This window comes from Podarcis muralis, chromosome 5, assembly GCF_964188315.1.
Source record: "Podarcis muralis chromosome 5, rPodMur119.hap1.1, whole genome shotgun sequence".
In the NCBI taxonomy this organism is placed as follows: Eukaryota; Metazoa; Chordata; class Lepidosauria; order Squamata; family Lacertidae; genus Podarcis; species Podarcis muralis.
Window position 1 is genome coordinate 44,485,922 of NC_135659.1, and position 25,212 is coordinate 44,511,133.

The 25,212-nt window shown below is 47.7% G+C and overlaps 1 protein-coding gene across 1 annotated transcript; it reads right to left on the reverse strand.

The window, feature by feature from the left end:
- Positions 1-542: 542 nt before the first annotated feature.
- PCSK9 (proprotein convertase subtilisin/kexin type 9) lies at positions 543-24,950 on the reverse strand. The gene is made up of 12 exons (XM_028733355.2): positions 24,273-24,950; positions 20,635-20,826; positions 15,587-15,710; positions 14,453-14,586; positions 11,729-11,870; positions 10,820-11,016; positions 9,203-9,386; positions 5,662-5,832; positions 5,245-5,393; positions 4,934-5,114; positions 3,558-3,739; positions 543-3,096 (listed from the first exon to the last, which is right to left on the reverse strand). Exons 1-12 carry the CDS (start codon positions 24,468-24,470, stop codon positions 2,899-2,901), a joined length of 2,052 nt encoding a protein of 683 aa, XP_028589188.2. The 5' UTR covers positions 24,471-24,950; the 3' UTR covers positions 543-2,898.
- Between the last annotated feature and the right edge of the window lie 262 nt (positions 24,951-25,212).

The window sequence follows — 25,212 nt, forward strand, 5'->3', positions numbered from 1 at the left end:
GTGAACACTTTTACTGCCAGTCTTTTTGGATGAAAAATGGATATGATATATGTTTAATGGAATGTTCTATGGGGTGGGGTGGCAGCTGCGATTCAACTGTGCACTCTTAGCTGTGTGTGGATTTGTCCAACTAATTCCTAAGGCACTTGGTACTGGAAAAGAAAAGGCAGTTCTCATGGGGGGAAATCCTGGTCAATGGAATAAAGTTTATTCCTCTCACACACAAAAAAGGACCAGTCTGATCATTAGGTTGTGAAAAGAGGTCAGATGTCATTTTGCTGGTGTTTTACTCAGGAAATTGCCCTATACTTCAGATTTCCACTGAAGACTAGCAGAAATCTGTACCTTTGTCATGTCAGGTAGCTGTCTAACAAAAAGAATGCATCTAGTCAAAACACATTGGGTGCAAATGGTTGGCAGGACTGCCAGGTTTTTGTTTTGTTTTGGTTTTTTTAAAAAAGCCAAGCTGAATGCACACAAGTTAAATGTGCGTAAGTTGTGTTACCTGTAGTTAATATTCTGCTTAAGCGGAGGCTACACAGTTATGCGTTCCCAAGAAAATTCATATGAAAGTTTATTCCAAAAAAAGATGGCATTATAAAATGTTTTATATAAAACAGAATAAATAGTTTCCAGATAAAAATGTAAAACCCACAGCACGAGGAAAGCTTTTCTTTACATTAAGCACCTATCAATTACAGTAGTTAATATGTGTGTTAGTTCAAAAACACTTACAAAGTATAACATGCTGTCTACATTACTCACGAAAAAGCTGTTTAGACTGCAGCCCTATGCAGACTTACCTGGAAAGTAGGCCTCACTTCTGAGAAAACAGGGAAGGATTGGTCTGTCAGAGTACTTTTAACATACTATTTCAACATACATCAACAGATAAAGTTTTGATTATGTAAGCAGTTGGGAAACTTGACTAAAAACCCAAAGGAGGGAAGGACTTGTGCCTGCTTAAAACAAAAATTAAAATTGTAGCTACCAAGTGCTTTATCAGTAAACCAAACTATTTGGCCTAAATTGCTGACAGTGTGCTTGACTTCACAGTATCTCATGTGTGGTTTATGGCCAATAATAGTTCATGGTCTCCTGAATCTTAAGTGCTTTGGGTACTTTTATCTAAAGAAATGTTCTTCAACAACTCAGTAGTATTCTTGGGGGCCAACAATGAAATCTGAACTGTTCCCTCTACCTCGGCTGATGACTTTTGCAGTGCCTTCCGCAATTACAGGTAGGGGCAACAGTGGCCAATTAAATATGGCCGCCTTAACATGGGATCACAGTAAACAGCCCTTGTAGATGGGGCATTTCTAGGTTAGAAGGCAGCATCAGAAGTCATCCTGACCACTCCCTGTTTTCAGGGAGGAGGGTTTTAAATTTGCAAGGCTCTCTGTTAATTATTGCAAATGGGGTCTGTAAGGCACTTTAGAACTTGAAATATTGAAGGAATGCAGGGGTGTGTTGGTATGAGCTGAATGCTGCCCCTCCATGGGCATGACGACTCCCCCAATCTTTGCTAAACCACAGCAAGATACTGAGATCCCTCAGCCTTAACACAGGAGAGAATTTTTAGGCACTGGAACTTTTTCTCTGTGCTTAGGCAGGGGTGGGGGACCTGTGGACCTCCCAAGACTCCCCAGTTGCATGGCCAGTGGTCAGGAAAGATGGGGGTTGTAGGTCCAGCAACAACTGGAGGACCACAGGCTCCCCTTCCCTCCTGTAAAAGGTTATGGCTTAAGAATCCCAGGAGAGGGTCTTCTGGACTAACCTTATTTTCCTACTCTGTCTTGGACAAGTAACCTTGTTAGCCATGTTTGGTGGGGAGAGAAGGTGAAAACAAAACGTTTACAAAACAAGACTGGCCTGATAGGTACAATGCTATTAACATAGTAAATGGTTTTTTAAAACAAGGAATGACCCCTTTGAGGGGGAGAAGCTGAGCATACAATGCACGACATGGAGTCTTAGGAAACTTATTGCGCGAGTGGAACAGCTTCCGTTTGCATAATGGGGCCGCCTTCCCCCCTGCCCTGCACCCTATATCTCTTCTGAGAGTTCCCTCAGCCCTCTGCAGTAGATTTGGGGGCACCACAGGGCACATATGGAGGAGGGGCAGTCCCACTGCATAAGCTCTCATGCAGTTACTTAGTTGATTATATCCATCCAAAATCCTGCTTCAGCTACCAGATTAAATGTCTTAAGGGGGATACTCAACATTTAGTTCAAAAGCTGCTAATTACTGCAAAAGGGGAGTTGCTGGTTACACCTCAGACACCATGAAGGGGTTGAGGTCCCACAAAAACCTGTTGTCCCCTCCAAAGCTCCCATTCTTCTTCTTTATCCCCAGCTTTTGAAGAAATACTGAACAGTTCTTCAAAAATCATAGAAGTCAAACACATTAAGTGAATGCATGTATGTGCATTAATGTCACTTTGAGCCCAGAGCACTGCCCAATCCATGCTGTTTTCATGAAACCACTCTGGGTGGTTCACATCAATGAGTATGGTTGGCTACCCTGCAGTTTTGGGACAAGAAGAAACTTGGAAGGAGCCGATGCTGTCACACATCCTAAAGGGCTGGAAGTGGCTGGCCATACATATAAAAGGCAGATAGGGGAAGTATTGACTAACCTACTGTCAACATCATTCTGTGGATGCATCTCAATTGGCATTACTGAGAGGGCATCACTAGAACCATCTCCCCATAGTGAAGATGGTGGTACTATTGGCAAACTGGTAAACTCGGAGCATTCTACTAAGGTCACCCCAAATGCTTTCTAGAGTCCCACCTGGAAGAATATCTTCTTCACTAGGGTGATGTTATGGGGGTGTGGTCTTAACACAGTAGTTCCAGGGATAGATAGTAAAGGGTGGGGTGGAAACAGGTCTGTCACTTATAATTGGAACCATGCTTATCTTCCAAGAGTCTCTTTCTGCAACAGATGGCCAGAGCTGCTGCTCCTTTGCCCCTTAGGCTGCTCAGGACAACGCACGTGTTGTCCACAGAATACGCCCCAAGTGTGTTGGGGCCATGGGACTGGGCACTGCATCCTGTCAAAGTCCAGCCATCATCGCAAGTCACCATCACCTGTGATGGAGAAGGCAAGGTTAGTCAACACCGACAAAGATGAAACCTCTAGATAAGGCAGCCCCAAAGGTGGCATCCCCAAATAAGTCTATTCATTCTCCTTTGCAGCCTCTTATACAGAGAATCCCACAACCCTGCTGCCACTGCGCCTGGTTCAAGTATCCCTGCCCAAAGAAATGGACTTGCAGCTAAAAGACCACAAGATCATTGTGCAGAAGGGTCTTGTGGTCTCTTAGTCAGCTTGGGCATGGAGCAAATTCCAGTAATCATATGGCAAGTGGCCTCCACTTGAGGCCCAAAAGTGATTAAACTCTGCCAGAGGTTGAAGTTAGGCTTGAAAGAAGCTGGCTGTCATAGCCAGCAGAGTAAGTTGTGGGGTGCATGCTTCTCCAGGTTGCAAATGAGCCCACGGACCCACAATGGTTGGTGACTCATGCCCTAAAGGAACGACACCCACATACCTTTGCTGTGTACTCCAGAGAAGAGTATTCCTGCACCTTGCACTCTAGGCTGGGCGCATGGCAGCAGGAAGCATGCACGGTTGCACCTGCCTGGCCAACACACTGGTCACGATGGCTTTCTGTCCCCAGTTCAGGTCTGATGCTGTCACTGAAATCTCCAGCCAGAGAATGAGAGCTGCAACCTGCCAGTTTAGATCATATTAGGGTATGTGCTCAGTGACACGGGTGTGTGTAGATGAATGCAATCATGGGTACAAGTTGATTTGGAATGTTCACATTGGGAATCTCCATTTTTGTTTGTTCTGTTTGCTTTGGTTTATATTGCAGGTCAGAAATTAGCTGGGGTATGGAAGAGGTTTCTGCATCAGCACCACATCCCATTGTCTGTCCCCACCCACTCCAATTCACATCATCATCCTACCACATGTTGTTTGCAAGAACCCAAATATAAACCCAAATCACCCAATTTGCTGTCCTTGAAAAGACCAAGCAGTAGTGTGGGATACAGCCTTGTCTGTTCAGACCTACTGAAAGGCCTGTTTCCACAAGCTGTTTTGCCCACTTGGGTGTGCATGCACTGTACTGCTCATGGGCATTGTGCATGCATAAGCAATGTGTGCGGATGTTGCCATGACCATGCAATAGGTTTACATGCTGTTTTAAGGATCCTTGACCAGTACTTGACTTTCCCGCTGCTTTAAAAAAAATAAACTCTGCTTGTGTGAGTTTAGAGAAAGGTGTTAGTCAATTTCCAAATAAATTCTATCCAGCTTTGAAGAATTCCCCAAGTGCAAATACAGTTGTACCTTGGAAGTCGAATGGAATCCATTCTGGAAGTCCGTTCAACTTCCAAAACGTTCGGAAACCTCAGTGGTGCTTCTGATTAGCTGCAGGAAGCTCCTGCAGCCAATCAGAAGCCCCGTCGGACGTTCCGGTTCCAAAGAAGGTTCGCAAACTGGAATACTCACTTCCAGGTTTGCAGCATTCGGGAGCCAAAATGTCCAAGTACCAAGGCGTTTAGGATCCAAGGTACGACTGTACTTATAAACTGTTCCATTTTCATTACCGGTAGTTATTAATTGTGCAAACTATGCAAGCTCAGAAAGAGTTGCTTGCAAATGTCACACAGTGGTCCCAAGATGGCAGGTGGGAAAGCCCATCCCAACCCACACAGTACAATGCTGATGGGGCTGTGGCTGCATCAAACTACAAGATCTGCAAGTGTGCCACAACACATTATTGGCCACATAAGTCTGGGTCCAGTAAGGGAGTCCTCTTCCCTGCACAGAACCTTCCTTGGCAACACAGAGCCCACGTGGGAAAGATGCTTTGGTACGACAATATGGATTGCATCCATCATAGCTGTCATCACATACCTGTCAATACATGGCCGTCCTTGGTGCAGCTGACACTCTGCAGTGCCGTGCCCTCTGCAGTCTGCGAGTGGGCATGAACCTGGCAGTCGTCTTTGGGCCAAATGCAGCACCTGGCAATGGCATAGACGCCTTGGCCCCCAAATCGATTATGAGCTACGCACTCCTTCTTGCCTCCGTAATCCTGGAATTTGGAAAGCACAGCAGTGAGACACAGGGAAGTGCCAGCAAGCCTCCATAACCCACTGAAAAGCTTGTGTCTGCATGTAAAACAGCAACTCCAAAACGTAGCCTCGCCCCCCACAGAACATCACCTCCATGCGCTCGCCTCGCCGCTTGCCATTCTTCGATAAGCTTGAGCAGCTGAACATTTCTTCGTTGCTGTTGCAGCGGGCGGCAGCTATCGACTTGCTGGTTGACCCCGACAGGGAAGACCACACGGAACGACAGTACAGCTGCTCATCTGAAAGGAAGTGGCTCATGGCCATTAGAGGTGCCTAGCAGTGCCCCACAGAGTGCAGCTCTTTCCCTGGTCCAGCCAACTGGAGAACACACGCGCATTCACAAGACCCATCTCAGGGAGGTGCTTCGGAACCAGTCAAAAGTTGAGCTGGAAAAGTGGCATTTTGGAAGGCAGGGGGAGGGGAGGGGATTGTCAAATGGACCCTTGTCATGGCCTGTCAAAGCTCTTCTACTAAAGCATGAAGCCAACGAGAATAAGGATCACTCACCTGCTACCAGTTTGGAGGGAAGCCCAGCTACCCTGTTTGGAGTTAGTAGCCTCTGGTCTTCTGGAAACCAAGCCTCATTGATGAGGTTTTTTCTGGAGAAGTGGATCAGCTTCTGCCTCAACTCAGAGATGGACAGGTCAGGGTTGGAGTTCAGAAGCATGGCTGCAATTCCTATGGAAACGTGCATATTACTCTGCATTATTTGGCAGCGGCTGTGTATGTGTGTGTATATATATATACAAGTAGATTGGGTGATTATCTTTTTCTGTTTTCTGTTATCATATAAGTGTGTGTGTGTGTGCGCGCGCGCGCTGTGTTTTGGCTCTCTGTGTGCGCAGCTGTTTAGATGGAATTCACGTTGCTCTTCCACTCATCTGGGCACGTGCTTGAATCTCTCCCATTGACCTCAATGAGACATAAAAGTGCTTAACTTTGGCTGGATTGTACCCTGTAGTCTGTTAGACATCCAGGCTACTTAACTGAGTCTGATGCTCTTGCCAAAGAGAGAGAACAAGAGGCAAACACAGGCAAATGTCTGCTTTTTTAGAAAGGCCCCACAGAAGATACTTGGCCCAACACATACATTCACTGTGGGCAGAGGGGTTCTCTGATGGGTGCACTGCTTTACTCTAAAGAGCTTCCCCATTCACTTCAATGGATGGAAGAGCCAGTTTCTCCATGGAACGGAATGGTGCACACACCCAGGTGGTCTTGGTCAGGATAAAGCAAACAGCAAGAACCACCTTCTAATCTGCAAATTGCTTTGTTGTTCTTGGACGTTTACTTCTGCCGATAATTCAGAATACAAATTATTCAGCCATCTGGAACTCCTTTCCTCCAGTATAGCCTAATCGGAGGGGTTATTTCTGCGTTAAGTAAATGCCTTTTCCTTTCCTCCCCTTCAAGCTGCATATTTCATTTCTTAAAAATATCTGTTTTTACACTAGCCACAGGCGCCCTCCACGATGCACAGAACCATTTAGTAAGGAAATGTGTTGGCAGCAGTTAACTCTTCGATGCATTCAGCCTTCGGCCCAACAGCCCACGAGGCATGTCACTATCAGACCATGACACACACGCTGGCATTCCCAGCTGCAGCCGCACAAAGCTGCCAAATGAGCCTGAGGAGCGGGGGAGGGCGAGAGCATGCGCATGTGCACACGCCGGGAAAACATTCTGTGGCGTAAAGGTCAGGCTGTCATTTCACATGGATGTGCCCTGCCAAGGCCACAGCTTTCAGACACTGAGGATCTGATGGGCCACAGGGCAGCTTCCCAGCTACTTACTTGTTATTTATCAAAGTATTTATATGCTGCCACCCATCTCGTAAAATATCAGGCAACAAAATGCCCACCATGCAATATGAAACACCATTAAAAACCCTTTCAAAATAATCGTGAAAATGACTGGCTGATAACCCCAAAAATTAAGCAGATGCACAGGTCTTCAAAATTTGAAAGCCTAACCAACTCGAGGAGTGTTCCACAGGATGGGACCAGCAACACGGCATGCTCAGCTTCCAGCTGAGTCCAGTCAGGGCTCTCTGTAACATGCCTGGAAGCATGTGGGTAGCCAATGCAGATGTTTTAGCAGAGGTGCCACATGCAGTCGGCCATCTGCCTCCATTCTGCACCAGCAGGAATTTCTGGACTAGGCCCAAGGGCAGTCCTACATGCAGCATATTGCAGAAATACAGTCTCGAGATTACCAATTCGTGAACTACAGTGGCTAGGCTGACCCGATCCAGATACAGCTGTTAGCTTGTGTACTGGATGAAGCCGGTAAAAGGCACACCTATAACCACAGAGGTCACTTGCTTATTTATTATTTAGGAAATTTATATCCCGGTTTTCCTCTCTCGTTACAGAGGCTGTAATAGCACAAAGATGTATCCTCTAATGCAGGGTTTCTGAAACTTGGGTCTCCAGCTGTTTTTGGACTACAACTCCCATCAACCCTAGCTAGTAGGAGCAGTGTCCAGGGATGATGGCAGCTGTAGTCCAAAACCAGCCAGAGACCTAAGTTTCAGAACCCGTGCTCTAACGGGTTTGAAATGACAAATACATACTTGGGAGAACCCTCAAGCTGTGTACCTGCTCCTTTAGAGTGCAATCCCAACCATAACAGGCAACGGCCCTATCTTCCAGACATGGAACCACCTATCCACCCTGTCTTCCCAGGATTCAAATTCAGTGCATCAGCCCTCATCAAGTCCACCATTGCATTGAGGTGCCGGTCCAGGGCTTGCACAGCCCCTCCTATTTTTAGATGTTATGAAGAAACAGAGCTGTGGGTCGTCAACATACTGGCGGCAGTGTGCTCCAAAACCCCTAATGAGCACTCCCAACAGCTTCATATTGATGTTAAATAGCATTGGGGACAAAATGGCTCCCTATTGAGCTCCATAGCATTAGGACCAGGCCAAAAAGCACTTCCCCTGATGTTACTTTCCAGGCTTGAACACACAGGTAAGAACAGAACCACTGCAATATAGAGCCTCCAACACACACACACACACCCCAATTGGTCCATCTAGGAGGAGACCATGGCCAACCTTTCCAAAGGCAGCTGAGAGACTGAGTATGAGTAACAAGGTTGCCCTCCCACTATCTCATGATAAAGGTAATCCATCAGGTCAACCAAGGCTGATTTAGTCTTGAAACTAGGCTTAGACCCATGGAGACGCCCTATGTACATAGGGTCCCTTTCACACTACTGCCAAATGTGGGATGAATCCAGCGGGCGCATTTACATCCAGGGCACTGGCAGAGGGCCTTCCCAGTAGTGGCACCCACCCTGTGGAACGCCCTCCCACCAGATGTCAAAGAGAACAACAACTACCAGACTTTTAGAAGACATCTGAAGGCAGCCTATTGTATTTTAATATTTTGTTGGAAGCCGCCCAGAGTGGCTGGGGAAACCCAGCCAGAAGGGTGGGGTATAAAAAATAAATTATTGTTGTTATTGTTATTAGCTAGTGCAATCCTCCTCCTGCCATCATGCATGTGCTTAATATGTGGGACGGGGGGGGGGGCTATCTATATGGAAAACAGCCATCGATGAATCATGAAGCTGCAGAAGTGGAGGCATATCTGTAATTGCATCCAGTCCTGAGTGATGGGGGCCACTATGAGGAAAACTTTCATTAATTCACTGTTCTGTGTTAGGGTTTTGACTGCTTGATGAGATAGAGAAAATGAGGCGGGAGAAAATATTTCCCTTTCACCATTGAGAATGGGAGGCTCAAAACGACAAATTCAAAGATCACATCTGCACCAGGCCATTTGAAGCACGTTTAACACACATTTAAAGCACACAGCTCCCCCCGCCCACACACAAAAAATTATAGGAACCACGGTTCACCTCTCACACAGAGCTACAATTCCCAGCATCCTTGACAAACTACAGAGGATTCCTTGGGGGAAGCCATGTGCTTTAAATGTTTGGAGTGGGTGTGACCAGAGACACAGAGCGATTCCGTGAGTTCGACCCTGCTGGGAGCCGTGCAGCAGTCACACAAATTCTGCCATAAGGTCTTTACCTGCCACATGCGCAGCTGCTTGGGATGTCCCGCTCTGCGAGGTGAAGCAAGTCGTGCAGTCGCTGGAGGCACCGATGATATCGTCTCCAGGGGCGAAAACGTCCACACAACGGCCAAAGTTGGTCCCCAAGGAGCCCATGGAAGCAGGCTGGTCCTGAACATTGGTGGCCCCCACCGTGATAACCTATGACAACACGAGACCTAATCATGGCTGGCGTGGAGCAAAGAAGAAAGGCAAACTCCTAGAGGCACAGAGGGTCTTAGATGGCAGAAGCCATCAAATGCAGGAAACCTCCAGCAGATGGACTGTCTGGCCTCTGCAAGAGACATCCCACTGCCAATTGGCCTGAGTAATTAGTTCCACTGTCAAACCTACCTTTAAACTCTAGTGTATATTTAAACAGCACAAGCACAGGGTGCAACGTTGATGGGGAAACACCCAGAAACACCAGGAAGAGGTCCTGTCCACCCCAGGTGTTTAGAGCAGGGGTGGCCAGGCTTACTGGGCATAGGCCGGATCACTCCCGCGAGATCCTCCGTGGGCTGGGCTGGCGCAGCGCAACGCCGGAAATCACGTCTGTGCATGTCCGCGGTGCCAGAAATCGCTTCTGCGCATGCCCAGACGCCGAAAACCGTGCCTGTGCAGAAGCAATTTTCAGCGTCTGGGCATGCCCAGAAGTGATTCCCAGCGCTGCGGAAGAGTCCCCACGCTGCGCTGCTCTGGTTTAGCACAGCGCATGGGGACTTGCCGAGTGGGCGGATTGGTTCGGTGGCAGCTCATAGGCCTTAGATTGCCGACCTCTGGTTTAGAGCATTCTTACGCTGCTTCAACAGTTGTGGCTTCCCCCAAAGATTCCTGAGAACCGTGGCTTGTGAAGGGTGCTGACCTCACAGAGCTACAACTCCCAGCACCCGAACAAGTTTTCAGGATTCTCCACGACTGTTATCATCAAGTGGTATAATAGTGCTATAGGGAGAGAGCATGGTGTGGATGTGACCAGAGACTCCAGAAAATATTAGCATGTGTGTTTTTAATGGCTACTTTCCTCCCCAAACCATCTTTTCCCCAAAATGTCACTAGAGATCCCAGTTAATTTGAACGTTCCTCTTCAGCCAACTCTATAAGTGGGCTGTGGTATAGACCCTGCTCTGAGAATCACAACCCACAAGGCTAAGTGCCAGCCTCCCCCACTTTATATCTGGAGTCAATGTAGTCGCAGAAAGGAACCTGTGGCTTGGCCAAGATATCCGCAGCATGTTCTAGGGCAGCAACTGAATCTTTCTCCATCTGTAAGCTGCCCAGTCCTTGGTTTGGAGGATGCAGGTGGCAGCAGTCGCCCATCTTTCCATGCCTTGCCCTGGAGTGCTAATATTCCATCAAATGGCAGGTAGGCTAGCCCAGGTGTGTGCACCAGTCAGTACTTGGCAACCGCACAGTGGGTGAGTGGCAGGTCCGTGCGGCAAACTGTCTCAATGGAAGAGCGCTGTGTTTACAACCATGTGAAAGATGTACCCGTGATGCGATAATTTGGAAGCTTCCTTGGGGCACCACAAATAATTACTGGGCTACTTTACTACGGGCCTAGAACAAGGGAGCAAGCTAACCCTCTCACGTACCTCTGGTTCTGATGCCGGTGAATACAAGCAAGCATCTTCCTTGTAGTTGCCCGCTGCAGCGATGATCACCACCCCCATCCGGACCATCAGGCGGCAGGCCGTGTTCAGGATGTGGCTGTAGCCACCAGCCAAGGGAAGCAAGACAACCAGAGGGCTGTAGGGCTGGATATCCAGGGTCTTCTTAATGAACTCCAATCCTGTCATGTGAAAAAAAGGAAATGGGCAGCTGAGCTGTCTTGCTCAAAAGAGAGAGCACAAGGCACGACTCTTCACAGTGTGTGCTTTGCCCTGTTTCTGAGCTGGGGAGACAAACCAGTAGAGCACATGTGAAAGAGGGAAAGGAGATTTTTGTACACACACCTGTCCTACTATGCAGAAAAGGAAGGAGAAGAAAACGTCTTGTTTGTTTTAAAGTTAGGAACCATGCAAGTGCAATGGACCAAAGGGTCAGCCCTTGATAGCACAAAACAAAAAAAAACCCCAGAAGACTTTTGTGGGACTTGAAAGACAAACATTTGTTATGGCAGAAACTTTCTTGGGCTAGAGTCCAGCTGACAGGTCCATGCAACCATTAAAGTGGGCTGTGGAGGTCAACATACTTCCACTAAATCCGTAAGTATTTCTCCTTTGGGGTCCTCAAATATGAAACCACAAAATAAGCTCCGTCTCTCAATATAAATTAGATTTTGACCGCATTCTCTCTCTCTCCCCCTTTTGTTTTTAAACCTGACTGGGGGGCCAAACAAAGCGAGAGCTGAGTTCATAAGAACTGGACTGAATATCCATTCAACCTAACAGGCTCCTCCCCCAGGCGGCGGTGGATCAGCAACATCCAAAGTCTGGCTGGGATTTGACAGATTGGACTCCATAGTTCCGCTCCCCCTTGACGAACAGCTGCTGCTTACTCACCCATCAGAGTGCCACTCACAGTGCCCTTCCCCTGGCAGTTGAGGACTCGGAGGCTGCTCACGCTGGCTCCTTTGGCGATGCCGGCATCCCTCCCACTCACAACGCCAGCCATGTGGGTCCCGTGGCTGTCACACTTGCTGGCCTGCCACAAAGCATAAAGTTCGCCATTTATCACCTGCTTCTGCCCCCTCGCGCACACCATGAATGGCAATCCTTCACATCCTCGGGTCTAAAACCACCCTGCGGCCTCTGCGTGGCTAAAGAACCAAGTGGTTCCGTTGCCTTCAACAGACATGAGGAAAAAGAGGAACCCAAAGAATGTGAAGTACTGAATTATATTACAGAATTCTAAATTAATTTTTACTGAAAACTACAGTGGTACCTCGGGTTAAGAACTTAATTCGTTCCGGAGGTCTGTTCTTAACCTGAAACTGTTCTTAACCTGAGGTACCACTTTAGCTAATGGGGCCTCCCACCGCCACCGCGCAATTTCTGTTCTCATCCTGAAGCAAACTTCTTAACCCGAGGTACTATTTCTGGGTTAGCGGAGTCTGTAACTTGAAGCGCCTGTAACCTGAAGCGTATGTAACCCAAGGTACCACTGTATTTGGAAAAAGAGCAATGGTAGAATGTCGGGGTGACGTGAAGACATAATTCAGGACAGGAATTGATTAAATGCTACCATTATTGGAAGGCGCAGGGAGAGAAGAATAAATGCTCCCAATGTAAAAGGGTAGGCATGACTGGAGCCATAATTTCATACTTTCAAAGCTATCTTGAAATTCTATGCTGTCCAACGGCCCCATTATTCACCCCTTCGCTAGACAAAAACAACCGAACCCTTTTCCCTCATCTTGTGAAGAACTGACTGCTCTCCCTCCCCATTACTAACATGCTAAATCGAGGGGGGGCTGCAGAGGCTGAGAAAAAGATTAGGGGCTTTAAGCAGATCCAGGTTGTGCCGCAAATATGAGAGGTTGGAAGCCCCATGATCCTTCACATAAGGCGTGATTGCCATTACAGATAAAAAGCAGCTGAACTGCCTCTGGCCTACTTGCTCAACTGACACTTCCCGCTTCAAGAAAACACCATCCCAGTGGTGCCGCCAAACACAGTAACACGTTTTTATGAGGAATTCAGCAACGGAATAAGGGAACAAGTTGTCGGCATGACAGCTCACGTTAAAAAGCAAGTCATGAATGTTACAGGGCCTCCCCTGCCATACACATACGGTGAAAGCATGACAAGAGCACATGGGGCCTTTCAGATGCGACAATAACTCAGCAAAGCACAAAAACGTTGATTGATAATGCCTAACAAAAGCCTCACTGTGACTGAAGAATCCATGGGGTTGGCTCAAGGGGGAAGCCTGAAGAAGGGGGCTGGCTGAAGCTGGCTTTCACACTCTGCCCACCTTTTGACAGCCCCTCCCCCAAAACCTCTCCCTAGAGAAAGGGGACCCTGCTGAATGGAGTAGGCTCTGGTGTAAAGGGCTAAGGGAGGATCCTCAGAAGTCAGGTGGAGGTAGCTCCTGTAAGGTGCTTCTGCTCAATTTGCGAGGACTGGCTCCTTCCTCCTGAGCCCACTGCACCTGAAGGAGCGTCTCCACCCCCACCATTCTGCCCAGACACTGAGGTCCAGCACCGAGGGCCTTCTGGCGGTTCCCTCACTGCGAGAAGTGAAGTTACAGGGAACCAGGCAGAGGGCCTTCTCGGTAGTGGCACCCGCCCTGTGGAACGCCCTCCCACCAAATGTCAAAGAGAAGAACAACATCTGAAGGCAGCCCTTTTCAGGGAAGCTTTTAATGTTTAATAGGTTATTGTATTTTAGTGTTTTGTTGGAAGCCACCCAGAGTGGCTAGGGAAACCTAGCCAGATAGGAGGAGTATAAATATTATTATTATTATTATTATTATTATTATTATTATTATTATTATCAGCATCACATCCCACCCCATTCAACAAGGTACCCCAACCCAAAGGAGTGGCTTTTCTGGGGTGGAGGCCATCAGGGTTGAAAAGTCAGCTTCCACCAGACCCCTTCTGTGGGCTTTCCCCTCAATTCAACCCACAGAGGCAGGATGAAAGCCCAGCCTCAGGTGTCAAACTGCAGCGCAAAAATTAGTTGGTATGAAAATTTTGGTTCAATTTTATTTGAAAAATGCTGCCCTGGACCTTATCTCGCTGGCTTTAGGCCTCTTAAGATGGCACTGAGCATGTGCACAGATTTCCACCGCAATTGTGCCATTCAATCTGGAAATCGCCATGCAATGTACATATCTGAAACCACCTTAAGAGGCCGTTCCGCCCTGGAGGAGAGGAAGAGACCCAATGGGAAGGCTAGGACTCCAACATATTGGTCAGAGGGAATCTGGCTGCAGTCAGGTCTGTCCACAAATGGCATCTCACTGGGATGCACAGAAGCACATTCAGCACCCACAATAGTGAGTGTCTGTTAAGAACTCACCCACTTCCCAGCGGTACAGTTGCGAGCATCCCTTTTCAACATAACAAAAAAGCGGGCCTGAAGAAACTGACAGATTGAATTACACATGCTGCTCCCACAGAAACACCGTAACTAGTGCTTAATCCCACAAATCTCCTCCAAGGACTAAAGGTTTCAGGGTTGAGCCATCATAATAAACGTAGGGTTCTAGCAACGTCACTGGCCAAAGGGGAAGGTGGCAAGAAAGTCGTCATCGCTCACGAAGCAGAGCTGGCATACCTGTCGGTGGAAGCGAGTCCCATCTTCTTCTGGGACGTTCTCAAATTCAGTCATGAACACTCTGCCCTCGATCTCTCGGTGGTTGCTCTGGACCCCAGTGTCCAGCAGATAAACTTCAACCAGGTCGCCCCTGTCTAAAAAGAGACAGTTAGTCAGTGACGCCAAGAGGTAGTGAAGGCATTGCCCTCAACGCAGCATCCCAGCATGCCAATATACAATGAGGTTTATCTTGCGCAAGCAATTTATAAAGGGAGCTGCTCCAATTTTGTCTTGTACGGAGCAGGCAGGAAAGGAAACGGAAGATTGGACTTAACACGATTATCCCTTCTATTCTGGTGATCAAAGGCAATACAAGTGAGTTGGCTGCTCTGTTTCTGTGTCGTTAAGGCCAGATTTGCAATCTTCAGAAAGCGGAAATTGGGGTGGGGGTGAGTCAGTCTACTTCGCTATTTAAATTATAGTTGCTTGTCACCTGAAGGTCTCCATTTTGACACAACTTTGTTAATAGATTCAGAAACGTTTACCTGAGTACTTATGGTTGTTTTATTTCCATTTTAAATTTCATGTCATTGTTGCATGTCATATGCTCTAAAGTAAACAAAGATGTATCCCAATGCAATCATGTTGAACAGTTTAGAGAAGGAAATGAATAAAAACTATGTTGCAAAAAGAATACATGCAGAGCAATTCAAAGCAACCCTCACACCAAGCCGGGTTGGGTGTTCCTCTGCTCATCTCCACTGGCTCAGCCCAGCCCTGCATCAGCTGCCAAGCATGGGGATGAGAGGCAAGCTGGCAAGTTATTCGCCAGCAGAAAGCCCCCAGATGGAGTTCTCCTGGGGAAAAGAGGGGCAGGACTAAGCCAGCCTGAGATCCACTGGATCCGGAGCTGGTCTCGCTATTGTCATGTGACAGTCTCAGGCCCAAATAGGGCTGTAAGAGCAGCAAGCATGTGAAACAGGGCCTTATTGGTGGTGGCCCCACACCCATGGAATGCAGTCCCATGTGAACCACATAGTGGCAGACCAAGCAATCAGTGATAGGTAGCGCCATCCCTCTGCATAGGATTTTGTTGTTGACTCCATAGATATTTGGCATCTCATGCACACATGGTTGAATGGGAATATCACCTACTGGGAGGATTATATTCAGTAGATCCGTCTTGCACAGGGACAATCCGGCCCAGGTTCCAGGGAATGCTCTGAGCAAACACATAGGAGTCTTCTTCTATATAATCCACATGTGGTAGTCTCAAAGCCTGCACAAAAGACGACACGGGAAGAACGGTGCAAGTCATGCAAGAAATATCATCGCCATCATCCTACTCTTCTCCTAAAAGTATACAGAGCATATAACAGGAATGGGGGATCTGTGGGCCTTCAGATGTTGCTGGACTACAACTCCCATCACCCTGAGCAGTGGCCATGTTGGCTGGGGCTAAGGGGAGGTGGAGTCCAAAATCATCTAACGGAATGTGGAGAGAGGCCATTTGTGTAATTTCCTCTTCTCCCTGCAGCTCCTCCCCATCAATCAGAGAGCATCTGGAAATTCAGATTTATACAATTAGTGCCCTGGAGCAACAAATCCACTTTTAAAAAGAAACTGGTTTCGAAAGTGACCGGGAAATGCACCGAAAAGTAGGTCAACAGAGGATTAACATGCAGATGGTGGCTCAAACAGATCAGGACGAACGCTCAATAAAGACTGGATACAATCTAACCTCTGTGTAAACCTTGTGCAAGCAAATCAGGATGAATGCTTAACAGGTGAACTGGAGGAGCCATGAGTGCGGCTCAAATTGATCTCAAGAGAACTGGGGTGTCACCACTGAGAAGGCCCTGCCTTGTGTGGTGACCTGCCCATCCAACCTTGTTCCATATTCATTTGGAAGCATAAGCAGAGCCTTCCTTCCCTGCAGGAATCAGAAGCCAGTCTGGCTGGTACTGAGGAAGATGAAGAGACATGCTGGAATGAGGAAGCCTAGCAGGGTGGGAAGGTGCTGGAGATTTAGGGCAAGGGTAGGGATGAGAGAGGAAAATGAAAAGGTTGGTGGTGGTAAGGATAGGAGTGCAGCAGGCAAGGTGGAGGGGCTGAGAGAAGGACTGGGGAACCTTTGGCCCTCCAGATGTTGCTGGACTCCAATCCCTTCAGACCCAGAAAGATGGCAGGACAGAGACCAAAGACTTCTCTTCTTCTCTATGCACTCTATGTCCTCCTTACAAAATTGTGCAGGCTTCTGTTTCATGTATGTATTCAACTACGCCTGACATCCAGCAATATCACTTGCTCCCGTAACTGTTTCTGTGAGTCCATTCCCTTCATTGGGCAAAAAGATTCCTGCATTGCAGGGGGCGGAACTAGATGACCTTGGGGGGTCCCAGCTCTACAATTCTCTTAATTTTATAATCTCTGATACCTTTGTTTTTAATTTTCTTGTCATTACCATTACAAGTTATGCAGCTATTATCGAACTCAGCATTACGGCGGGTACTTAACAAATGAAAAAGACATACTCCTCCAGTTCTGGATAATTCTAATAGCAATTCCAATGTCTGACAAAATTCCTTCCCACGTCTGACATCTAGCTCATATTTGCTAATTTCCCCTTTGCCACCATTTAGGGAGCCTTTCCAGCCTCTTTTTCTCAAAGCAGCTCAAACTGTTGTAGCGGCAAGTCATAAATTCTCCTGTGTGCAATGAGCGCTTGAGGCCTTTGTTGGTAAATATCTACTGCATGCAGGAAGCACACCATTGACGGACTGTGGGAGAATCTCCTTGCTGCAGGCTAACTCTGTGGCCGCTGCCCCCCACAAACATACACCAAACATGCATACACAATCTCAGTCTCTCTCGTGCTCCCACACAAATTCTAATCCTCTCGCCCATTCTCTCTTTGGGTATGTGCATGCATGCACACACATCCATCTGTGAGCGCCCCTGAATATTTTCCCTTCCACTTCCCTTATGCGTGTGCAGGCAAGCCTTTGTGACCGCAAGCACAGCCAAACAGAGGGCATGAGATGCTCTTCCCTGCACCTGTCGCAACTTGCACATGGGTGTCTAAAACCCTGCAGAGAGAGCCGTGTCAACGAGTTGTTTTAGAAAAGCCAAACCAGGAGTGTTTGCATTCTGCATCAGATGATTTCCCCTGAGCAGCGGCACACCTGGCATCATCTTTAGCGTTGCAACGCTCTTAAGTTCTCTGATTCGCCGACTTTCACAGAGCTACCAGCCTGAAGCGTATCTGGCATCGTAAGCGGCTAGGAAGTGATTAAGCAAACCTATTTGCCTCCACTGAGTCTTGCATCACTTTGGATTTCTCAAATGGCACCTGCCTTATCGTAAGATTATGAAATGTTTGGAAAGGACCACTGGGTTATCAGTTGTCCTGTAAAAAGCCATAGGAGTCCATGCAAATATGCCCTTCTCAGAACGCAAGGGGGAAAGCCATCACAAAACACCTCCCAAACACTTCCCATGGGGACAAACAGGAAAGCTGCTTCTTATTTGTATCTTGCCAAGGAGGTCAAAACATTAGCCGTGCCGTAATCTCATAAAGTCAACACAGCATGCACTCCTGCCCAACAAGAGAACATTGTGGCTGAGCAGGGACCTGAACCTGGTATTCACATCACCATAACAAACCCAGCACTCTGAGCCAAAACACCACACTACAGTCATTCAAGGGCTGTTGGGGAAATTGGGAAGCATCGTTTGGTGGCAAAAGAATATCGTTCCCGGCAACGCTGTGATCACTGGATGGAAGAACGCTTTTAAAGCAATTGCTTTTAGAATGTTTTAACTATAACTGCTTTTTAACCAAACGTTTTTAACTGAAACTTTTAGATTTTTTGTTACTATTTTTTAGAATATTTAAACTGCTTTAGAATGTTTTTGCTTTGCTTTCAAATTGTATGTCTTTCTGAAGCCCTGGGGCTCCTTGGGGAGGAAATAAATTCAGTGAACAAGTTAAGTATTTTTCTGCAGAAAAAAAAGATCCATTTTAAAAAATGCATTGTTTCATAATAAGGAATGAGTACAATGCCAGTCAAATTGTTCGGTTTCAAAGGGGGAATGTGTGTGTGTGTGTGTGTGTGTGTGTGTGCGCGCGCGTACAGGTCTTTGGCCATACAGTAAGCCCACAACTTATGTTAGGGTTATTTCCAGGGAGACCGCCGAAAGCCAAAGTCACATATAGTGAAAACAGAAACACAGACTTGTAGAGTTGGAAGGGAATCTTTCACTCACTGTGAGGCTCAACCCCATGAGCCTGAGATTAAGAGTCATGCTCTACCGCCTGAGCTATCCAATTCAAAGGGGGAGGGGGGGTTGCCAAGGTCATATAACCCCAGAACCACCTCCCTTTAAATTTTATTTTATTTTTTTACCACACACATAAAGCTGAATGCCCACAAGTTTATGTTGGACGCTTACTGTACCAATATTGGAATGTTAACTAGTCCAGCTTCCAGTATCTTCCATTTTTGTTCTCTTTAATATTTAAACAATATAAAGGAAGAGCATGCTGCCGAGTTGTGATGTCTTAACTTACTTTCAAGCATTCCAACTAAAGCACATTTTTCAAGCAAAGCTCTTAAAAGTGCACTTCCCTGATTTATTTATTCTTACCCCAATCATATATTTTAGTTCAACTACACTTGGCCTACCGGCAGTACCGGTTGCTAAGGCTACACAGGGATGGCGGCCTACATTGACCCCCAGTTTTCACAACTCTGTGCCTCGCTGCCACTCACTGAGAGAAGGAGGCGTTCAGTATGGTGTGGGAGCAGAGCAAAGCCAAGCTGCTCCTTCTGCCCCTGCGCCATGTTGAGCTCCTGCGGCCTTGCTCCCCCTCCCTGCCTATGAGCGGCGGCCATGCGCAGCCCCAGGAAGACAAGAGAGCAACACAACCACACAGCCTTCCCACCACTGGTTATGGGAAAGACAATTTGAGATATTTATACAACAAGCAGAATTCACATGGTGTACTTGTTCAGTTTTGTGGACTAAAAACAACTCAAACACCACTCAGTAGATCCTGGTTGATTTCGGCCAGTCGCACATTGCCAGAAGACCCACATCATTGCCCCACACAATGGGGAATAGGGACTTAGTGAAAGTTCATACAACAGAGATGATTAAAAAATAATAATAACTGTAGGGATGACAAAAACCAGAAACAAAAAGCAGACAGATGCACAAGTATTAGCCCCCCAAAGTGTTTTGGGAATTTTTCCTTCTGCACACTTAAGCATTCTGCTTAGTGCACCAAAAGAAGAGTCTGAAACTGAAAGAAATCTCACTTGAAAAAGAAACATCTGTATACATGCAGCTGGTTTTAACTAAGCAAAAGATCCCAGCAGATTCTGTTCCTCAAAAGCCAAATTCTTAACCTTTTTTTTCCTTTACAGATGTTAACAGCTGTTGAGATGATGGTGCCTTGCTTTTACTAGCCAGATTTCTTAAAAATATCTATATTTGTTATTGATATGGCATTGCACAAAATATATTCAAACACAGCCTAGACAGCCATCTTTTACAAGATAGTCTTGCTCCATCCTTAGCAGGGAGGTTTCAACTAGATGGCCTTCAAGACCCTCCCTCCCAGGGTTTGGGTGGCATTTGGCATGGCGTGGGCAGAGACTTTCACTTGCAGCATGGGTCCTCCCCTTCTCCCCCTCCACTTCCCCCAGTATAGCTCCCCTACACCTCTCCAAATGTCTCCAACCCTCTGGAGCAGTTATTTGGAGCTGTGGGGAGCCAACAATACCCAATCCACTGGTGGAACCTCACAAGGTATATTTTATGCTGCATTTGATAAAACTGTAGAGCCAGGGGAGCCTTGGATGAGAGACATGCCAAGATCTGAACGTAAATAAGTACCTATTGTGCTTGTAAATACTGCTGGGCTCTGTCAGGGACTAGGAGGAGAAGATAGGAGACTGACTTGGAAATGAGGGGAGGCAACAGGACTGGTGGGCCTGCCTTTTCCCAACTTGTAAGCATACTTTTGACAATAGTTTCTTCCATACTCTGGACATTTCTGATAGCACCGTGATGGACTATAACTCTCCTTGTCCCCGCCCACAGGCCATGCTGGCTGGGGCTGACGGTGGTTGGGACTGAACCACGTTTGGAGAGATCCTGAGTTCCCCAGCCCCGATGCTGAAAGAGGGACTTACCATGTGCAGCACGTCGCTACTCATCTTCACGAGAAAGCCCTGGAACAGGTCCTCAAAGATATGCAGGATTTTCGTCAAGTAGCCATGCCTGGCTGCTCTGGCCTGAAGGCGCTTGGCGGTCCTTGACGTCTGAGATTTGTGGGTTTCCTCCTTAAGCACCACAATGTATTGCCCTGGCAGGCGCCACAAATCCTGCGTTTAGACAAAACAGAAGTAGAGAGTCGGTAGATGATTTGCAGAAGCACGTGCCCCACTAGGGGGGTGGCGCAAGCACAGGGTGGGGCTCTGGTGCCCTTAAGAAAGTGCGAGATTATGCTCCCAGTCCCACATACTGGGCACTGCCTCTTCTGCATGCTCACTTCTTTTGACATGCATATGAAGTGAGCCAGTGGTGTGGCAGAGAAGGAGCAAAGCACCACCAATTTCATAGCAGGAATGACCTCTGCGTGCCAACCAAATAAAGCTTTTCTAAAAGACAAAATGACCAGATAACCAACCACCCTCTATTATGGCTAATTAAAATAGCGAGCAAGCTTTAGAGGTCCACCAGAATTCTCCATCAGGCTGCAAATTAAGCAAAACTTGGAAAGGGGTCCCTGCATTTATCCAAAAATCATTTTGGCTTTACAGCCTCAGAAGAGATGTGGGTGTGCTGTCACGAAGAGGGCCTGCATTTCAAAATTAACTACTGCACCACTGTATTTAACACCTTACTGGAAAGGAAACAGATTCCACTCAACTACTCCTCTGACTTAACATTTTTTGGCTCAACGCAGCCACTTTAAGAAGCAAACAACACCTTGTTAAGCGCACACACATAAAGCAGCACAATCTTTATTTGCGTAGTGAACGACAACTGAGAATTGATGTGGTTTTGAAAGTGAAGGAAAGATGTGCTGGTCGTTTTTCCAGTTCAAAATCTCTCCCTCCTAGCAATTCCACCCACAGATATGGATATAAACGTATGGAACTTTGTGTAAGAAATAGCAGGAGCAGGGAGAGATTTTGAATGAGGAAACTGATCAGCAGAGAAAGGATTGCGCAAACACAAGCTCACACACCTCTACTAAAAATCTGCTTTTTATTTTTTAAAAAATTTGGAGTTTGTTGCACACATCACCATGTCATGTATAATCTGCCCCTTAGAAGGAAGCTGATTCTGTCAGAGGCAACTATGAGAAAGGGGGAAGGACCAGGAATTTTGTGAAGCAAATCTTGCTGAATCCAGCAAATTATTCTCCCATCTTCTAGTCAATCGCACAGGGCTGAGATGAATGGGACATGGGAGATCCAGAATCAGACCTCCCAACATCTTTGCTCAAAAGCAGTCACATCCTCCGATTTGGATCAGGGTTGGATGCTGAGTGAATTGGGGCCGGGGAGCTTCTTCTCTGCACTGCTTCCGTGATTTAAAATCCCCACCTCCCAGAAGCTGCTATTAGCTGTGGAGCGTGGAAGACATAAACCATTACTGGATGTGCTTTCTCTCGTCTCTGTAGCAGCGTTGGGCAGAGGAAATTTAAACTGGGGAAAATGTTTAAAAACCGGTCTTTCAGCACTAAATCCTGATCCAAATCATTTCCCCACCCCACCTATAAGTGCTTCTTAAGATGCCGAGAGATTCAATTATAGATCTCCTGCGTTGATCACATACAGATGCCCCCCCCATCTTTTAGCAATCTCCATTTGTGTTCCTTTCTCTTTTCATTTTTCACGCACCCCTACACTGTTCTGATTTTTTTAAAAGAAGCCAAAACCAAAATCCAGTGACCCTTTTTTTTTGGGGGGGGGGGGGACCTGCATACACATCTAGGAAATCCAGATGCTGACTGCTCACTGCTTCCTATATTGACCATACCACCTGGTTCATCGCTGGGCAGACTCCACCTCTAAAAGCCAGGGAAGTGAATTTGCAAGAGCACCTTGACTCTTCCTGACACTCCCTTGAGAGGAGGTAGGTCAGCCGTGCACCCTGCACAGCACAAGCCAAGGCAGCAGATATTCTCTATCATGGCTGGAGCTTGCAAGGCAGGTGGACTGCACAAAGGCATCCAATCAAAAGAGGCAAGGCTCAGAAGTGCCCCAAAGACAAAAGAAAGACAAGACAACGCAGAGTGCCAGGAGAACAACCCCTGCATTTCCCAACCGCTCCCTGGATGCCAGATCTTTCAACTCACATGCAAGACAAAGCAGGCATTTTTTAAAATGAATAGTTCCAATAGAAGCCATGTCACCACAGATCACAAGACCTTAATAGGCAGATCTACCTTTCAGCAGACGAGGAGGTTCTGAGTGAAGGCAAAATGCAACAGGTGTGCATTCGTTGCAAAACATCCTGGAAGCCTTTAAGGCATGTCCAACGTTACAATAGTATATGACTGGTGCCTGGCCAAATTTCCTAAAATGGACGCTTCACAAAGCCTCTTCCTCCTGCTGCCTGAACCTAACATTTCAAATGTCCCTTCTTCAAGAGACAACACCCCCCTCCCCAAAAAAGAGAGCATTACAGTTCCATAGAGGATAGAGGGGTGACTTCATAAGGAAACAGAATAGATCCAAAATAACAGGAGAGGGGGATATTGAGTCCCTGTTCCCACAACAGCCTTTGCTTCATGAATGATGATGATGATAATAAGCCCATCCCAGGTCCTGACCCACCGCGGGTGTCTGAATTTGGCAGCAGAAATCCCAAAGCATGCATTAGTATCCTTCCAAATGGGGAAAACAAGTTTCCAGACAGGGGACGGGGTTGGGGAAGCAGTGCCACAGAAACAGGGCTTCAAGTCAACCTAGGATCCTCCCATGGAAATGTTTCTGAATGCCAGAGCCCTGCCCAGAAACAAGTGAAGCTGACTATAATGATGAGAGCAGCCTGGGGCATGTGCAAAGAGACAATGTGCAGAGAGATTATTTTCCTTCCCGCCCAAGAAAGCACAGCCCATTTAAGAAGCCGCCTCAAACTGAGTCAGACCCTTCTAGCTCAGTGTTGCCGGCACGGACGGGCAGCGGCCCTCCAGGGTTTTCACGCAGAGAACCATTCCCAGTCCTGCACGCAGATGCTGGGGTTGGAAGCAGGCACGCAAAGCTTCCCAATAATGCACACTCGGCTTCAGGTGGGGCAGGGGGGGGGGTTCCAGAGGGCAGGGAGCAAGGCAGCGCCAGGCAAGATCCTCTCTGGTCTAGGTGCTGACTGCCCGCAAGCAAAGGAACGAGCATCTGTGCAATGCGAACCCGGGGCCTCTAAGGGGTCCTTTGGGCAATCCTTATATTGCCAATCCCTTCAGAAGTCCAACGGAATTCGCTGGAGCTTATACTCCCGGGCAACTGCAGCCTAAGGTCCCAATCTATTTTGGGGGGGGAAATCTCTTCGATGTGTTTTTTCGGCAGTCAAGAGGCATAATATATACATTTTATGAAATAATAAGCTCCATTGCAGTGCGTAAAGCTACTTTTGCGCTCGCTGCCCCCCAAACCCCGCCTGTCTGGAACGACCAGACTCCTCAAACTACATCCCGAGCCCCGGAGAACGGAGGTGCCCCTCCAGGCCACCCCAAGGCGAGTGGGAGAGAAGCAGCAAGGGCACCAGCCAGAGCCGGAGCCTTCCGAGTCCCTCTGGTCCTCCTCTCCGCCACGGTCACCTTATTGCTCCGATGGAAAGCGGCGGACCCGCTCCGGTATTTCCCCAAGTCGGCCTGGCTCTCCTCCTCGAAGGCGAAGGACGCCACCAGGTCGTCGTCCTCCTCGTCCGGATCGTCGAGGTTGGCGGCAGCCGGAGAGAGCGCGCCCAGCAGGAACAGCAGCAGCAGCAGCGGAGAGCGCAAGCAGCGGCCGCCCATCGTGTCCCCCGCTTGGGAAGAACGCGGGAGTCGGCAGAGACCCAGAAGAAGCCGCCGCACGCGGAAAGGCTCGGCTCTGGAGCGCCGCGCGACGCCTAGAACCCGGCGCGGGCGGAGCCTAGAACCCGGCGGGGCCCTGCACTCAGCGGGCTGCTGGCGCGAGCTGCCCTTGGCGCGGCGGCAGTTGCACCGGGCGAAGGATCAGCAAATGGGAATCGCATCCCACAGCTCTCTTGCACACACAGCGCGCGCGCACACCCCCCTCGCCCGCTTCTTTCTCGCCGCTTCGACTTTCCCTCCTCCCCTTTGCCTTTCCATGTGCTCCTCTAAATCTTTTTGGGGCGTGGATGTGCCGGATCACGCCACTATTATCCCATCGGACCATCCTATCTCGTTAAACATTAATTGGAGTTTCTCTCATCCCTGGAGATCAAGTTGCTGCCCCGTTTTGCTTTTCCTGGCGTCAAATTACAGGATTACTTTCGCGTGGGTGTTTTTTTTTTCCTTTCCCTTTCTTTCTTTCTCAAACGCATTCCATTGCATAGCTTCCAGAAGGAAAAATGTACTGTATATATTCTATGCATGAACACGATTGGAGGACAGCGTCTCAAGGGGATAAGGGGGAGCAGTTGTGTATGTAAGGAATTCGAGAAGCAATAGGCATGTTATGGCATGGGTCTTTGGAAAGCTTTTTTGAAGGAAACCTGGAAAAAAATGTCTACAGTATTCCCCAGACTCTTGT

Excerpts from the sequence above, each read along its gene's own strand:
- PCSK9 (XM_028733355.2), bottom strand. The coding sequence starts at position 24,470 with ATGGGCGGCCGCTGCTTGCGCTCTCCGCTGCTGCTGCTGCTGTTCCTG. Across the intron at positions 5,115-5,244 it reads GGCGAGGCGAGCGCATGGAG|GATTACGGAGGCAAGAAGGA; the intron begins GTGATGTTCTGT and ends TCCAAATTCCAG. Across the intron at positions 3,740-4,933 it reads GGACGGCCATGTATTGACAG|GTTGCAGCTCTCATTCTCTG; the intron begins GTATGTGATGAC and ends CTAAACTGGCAG.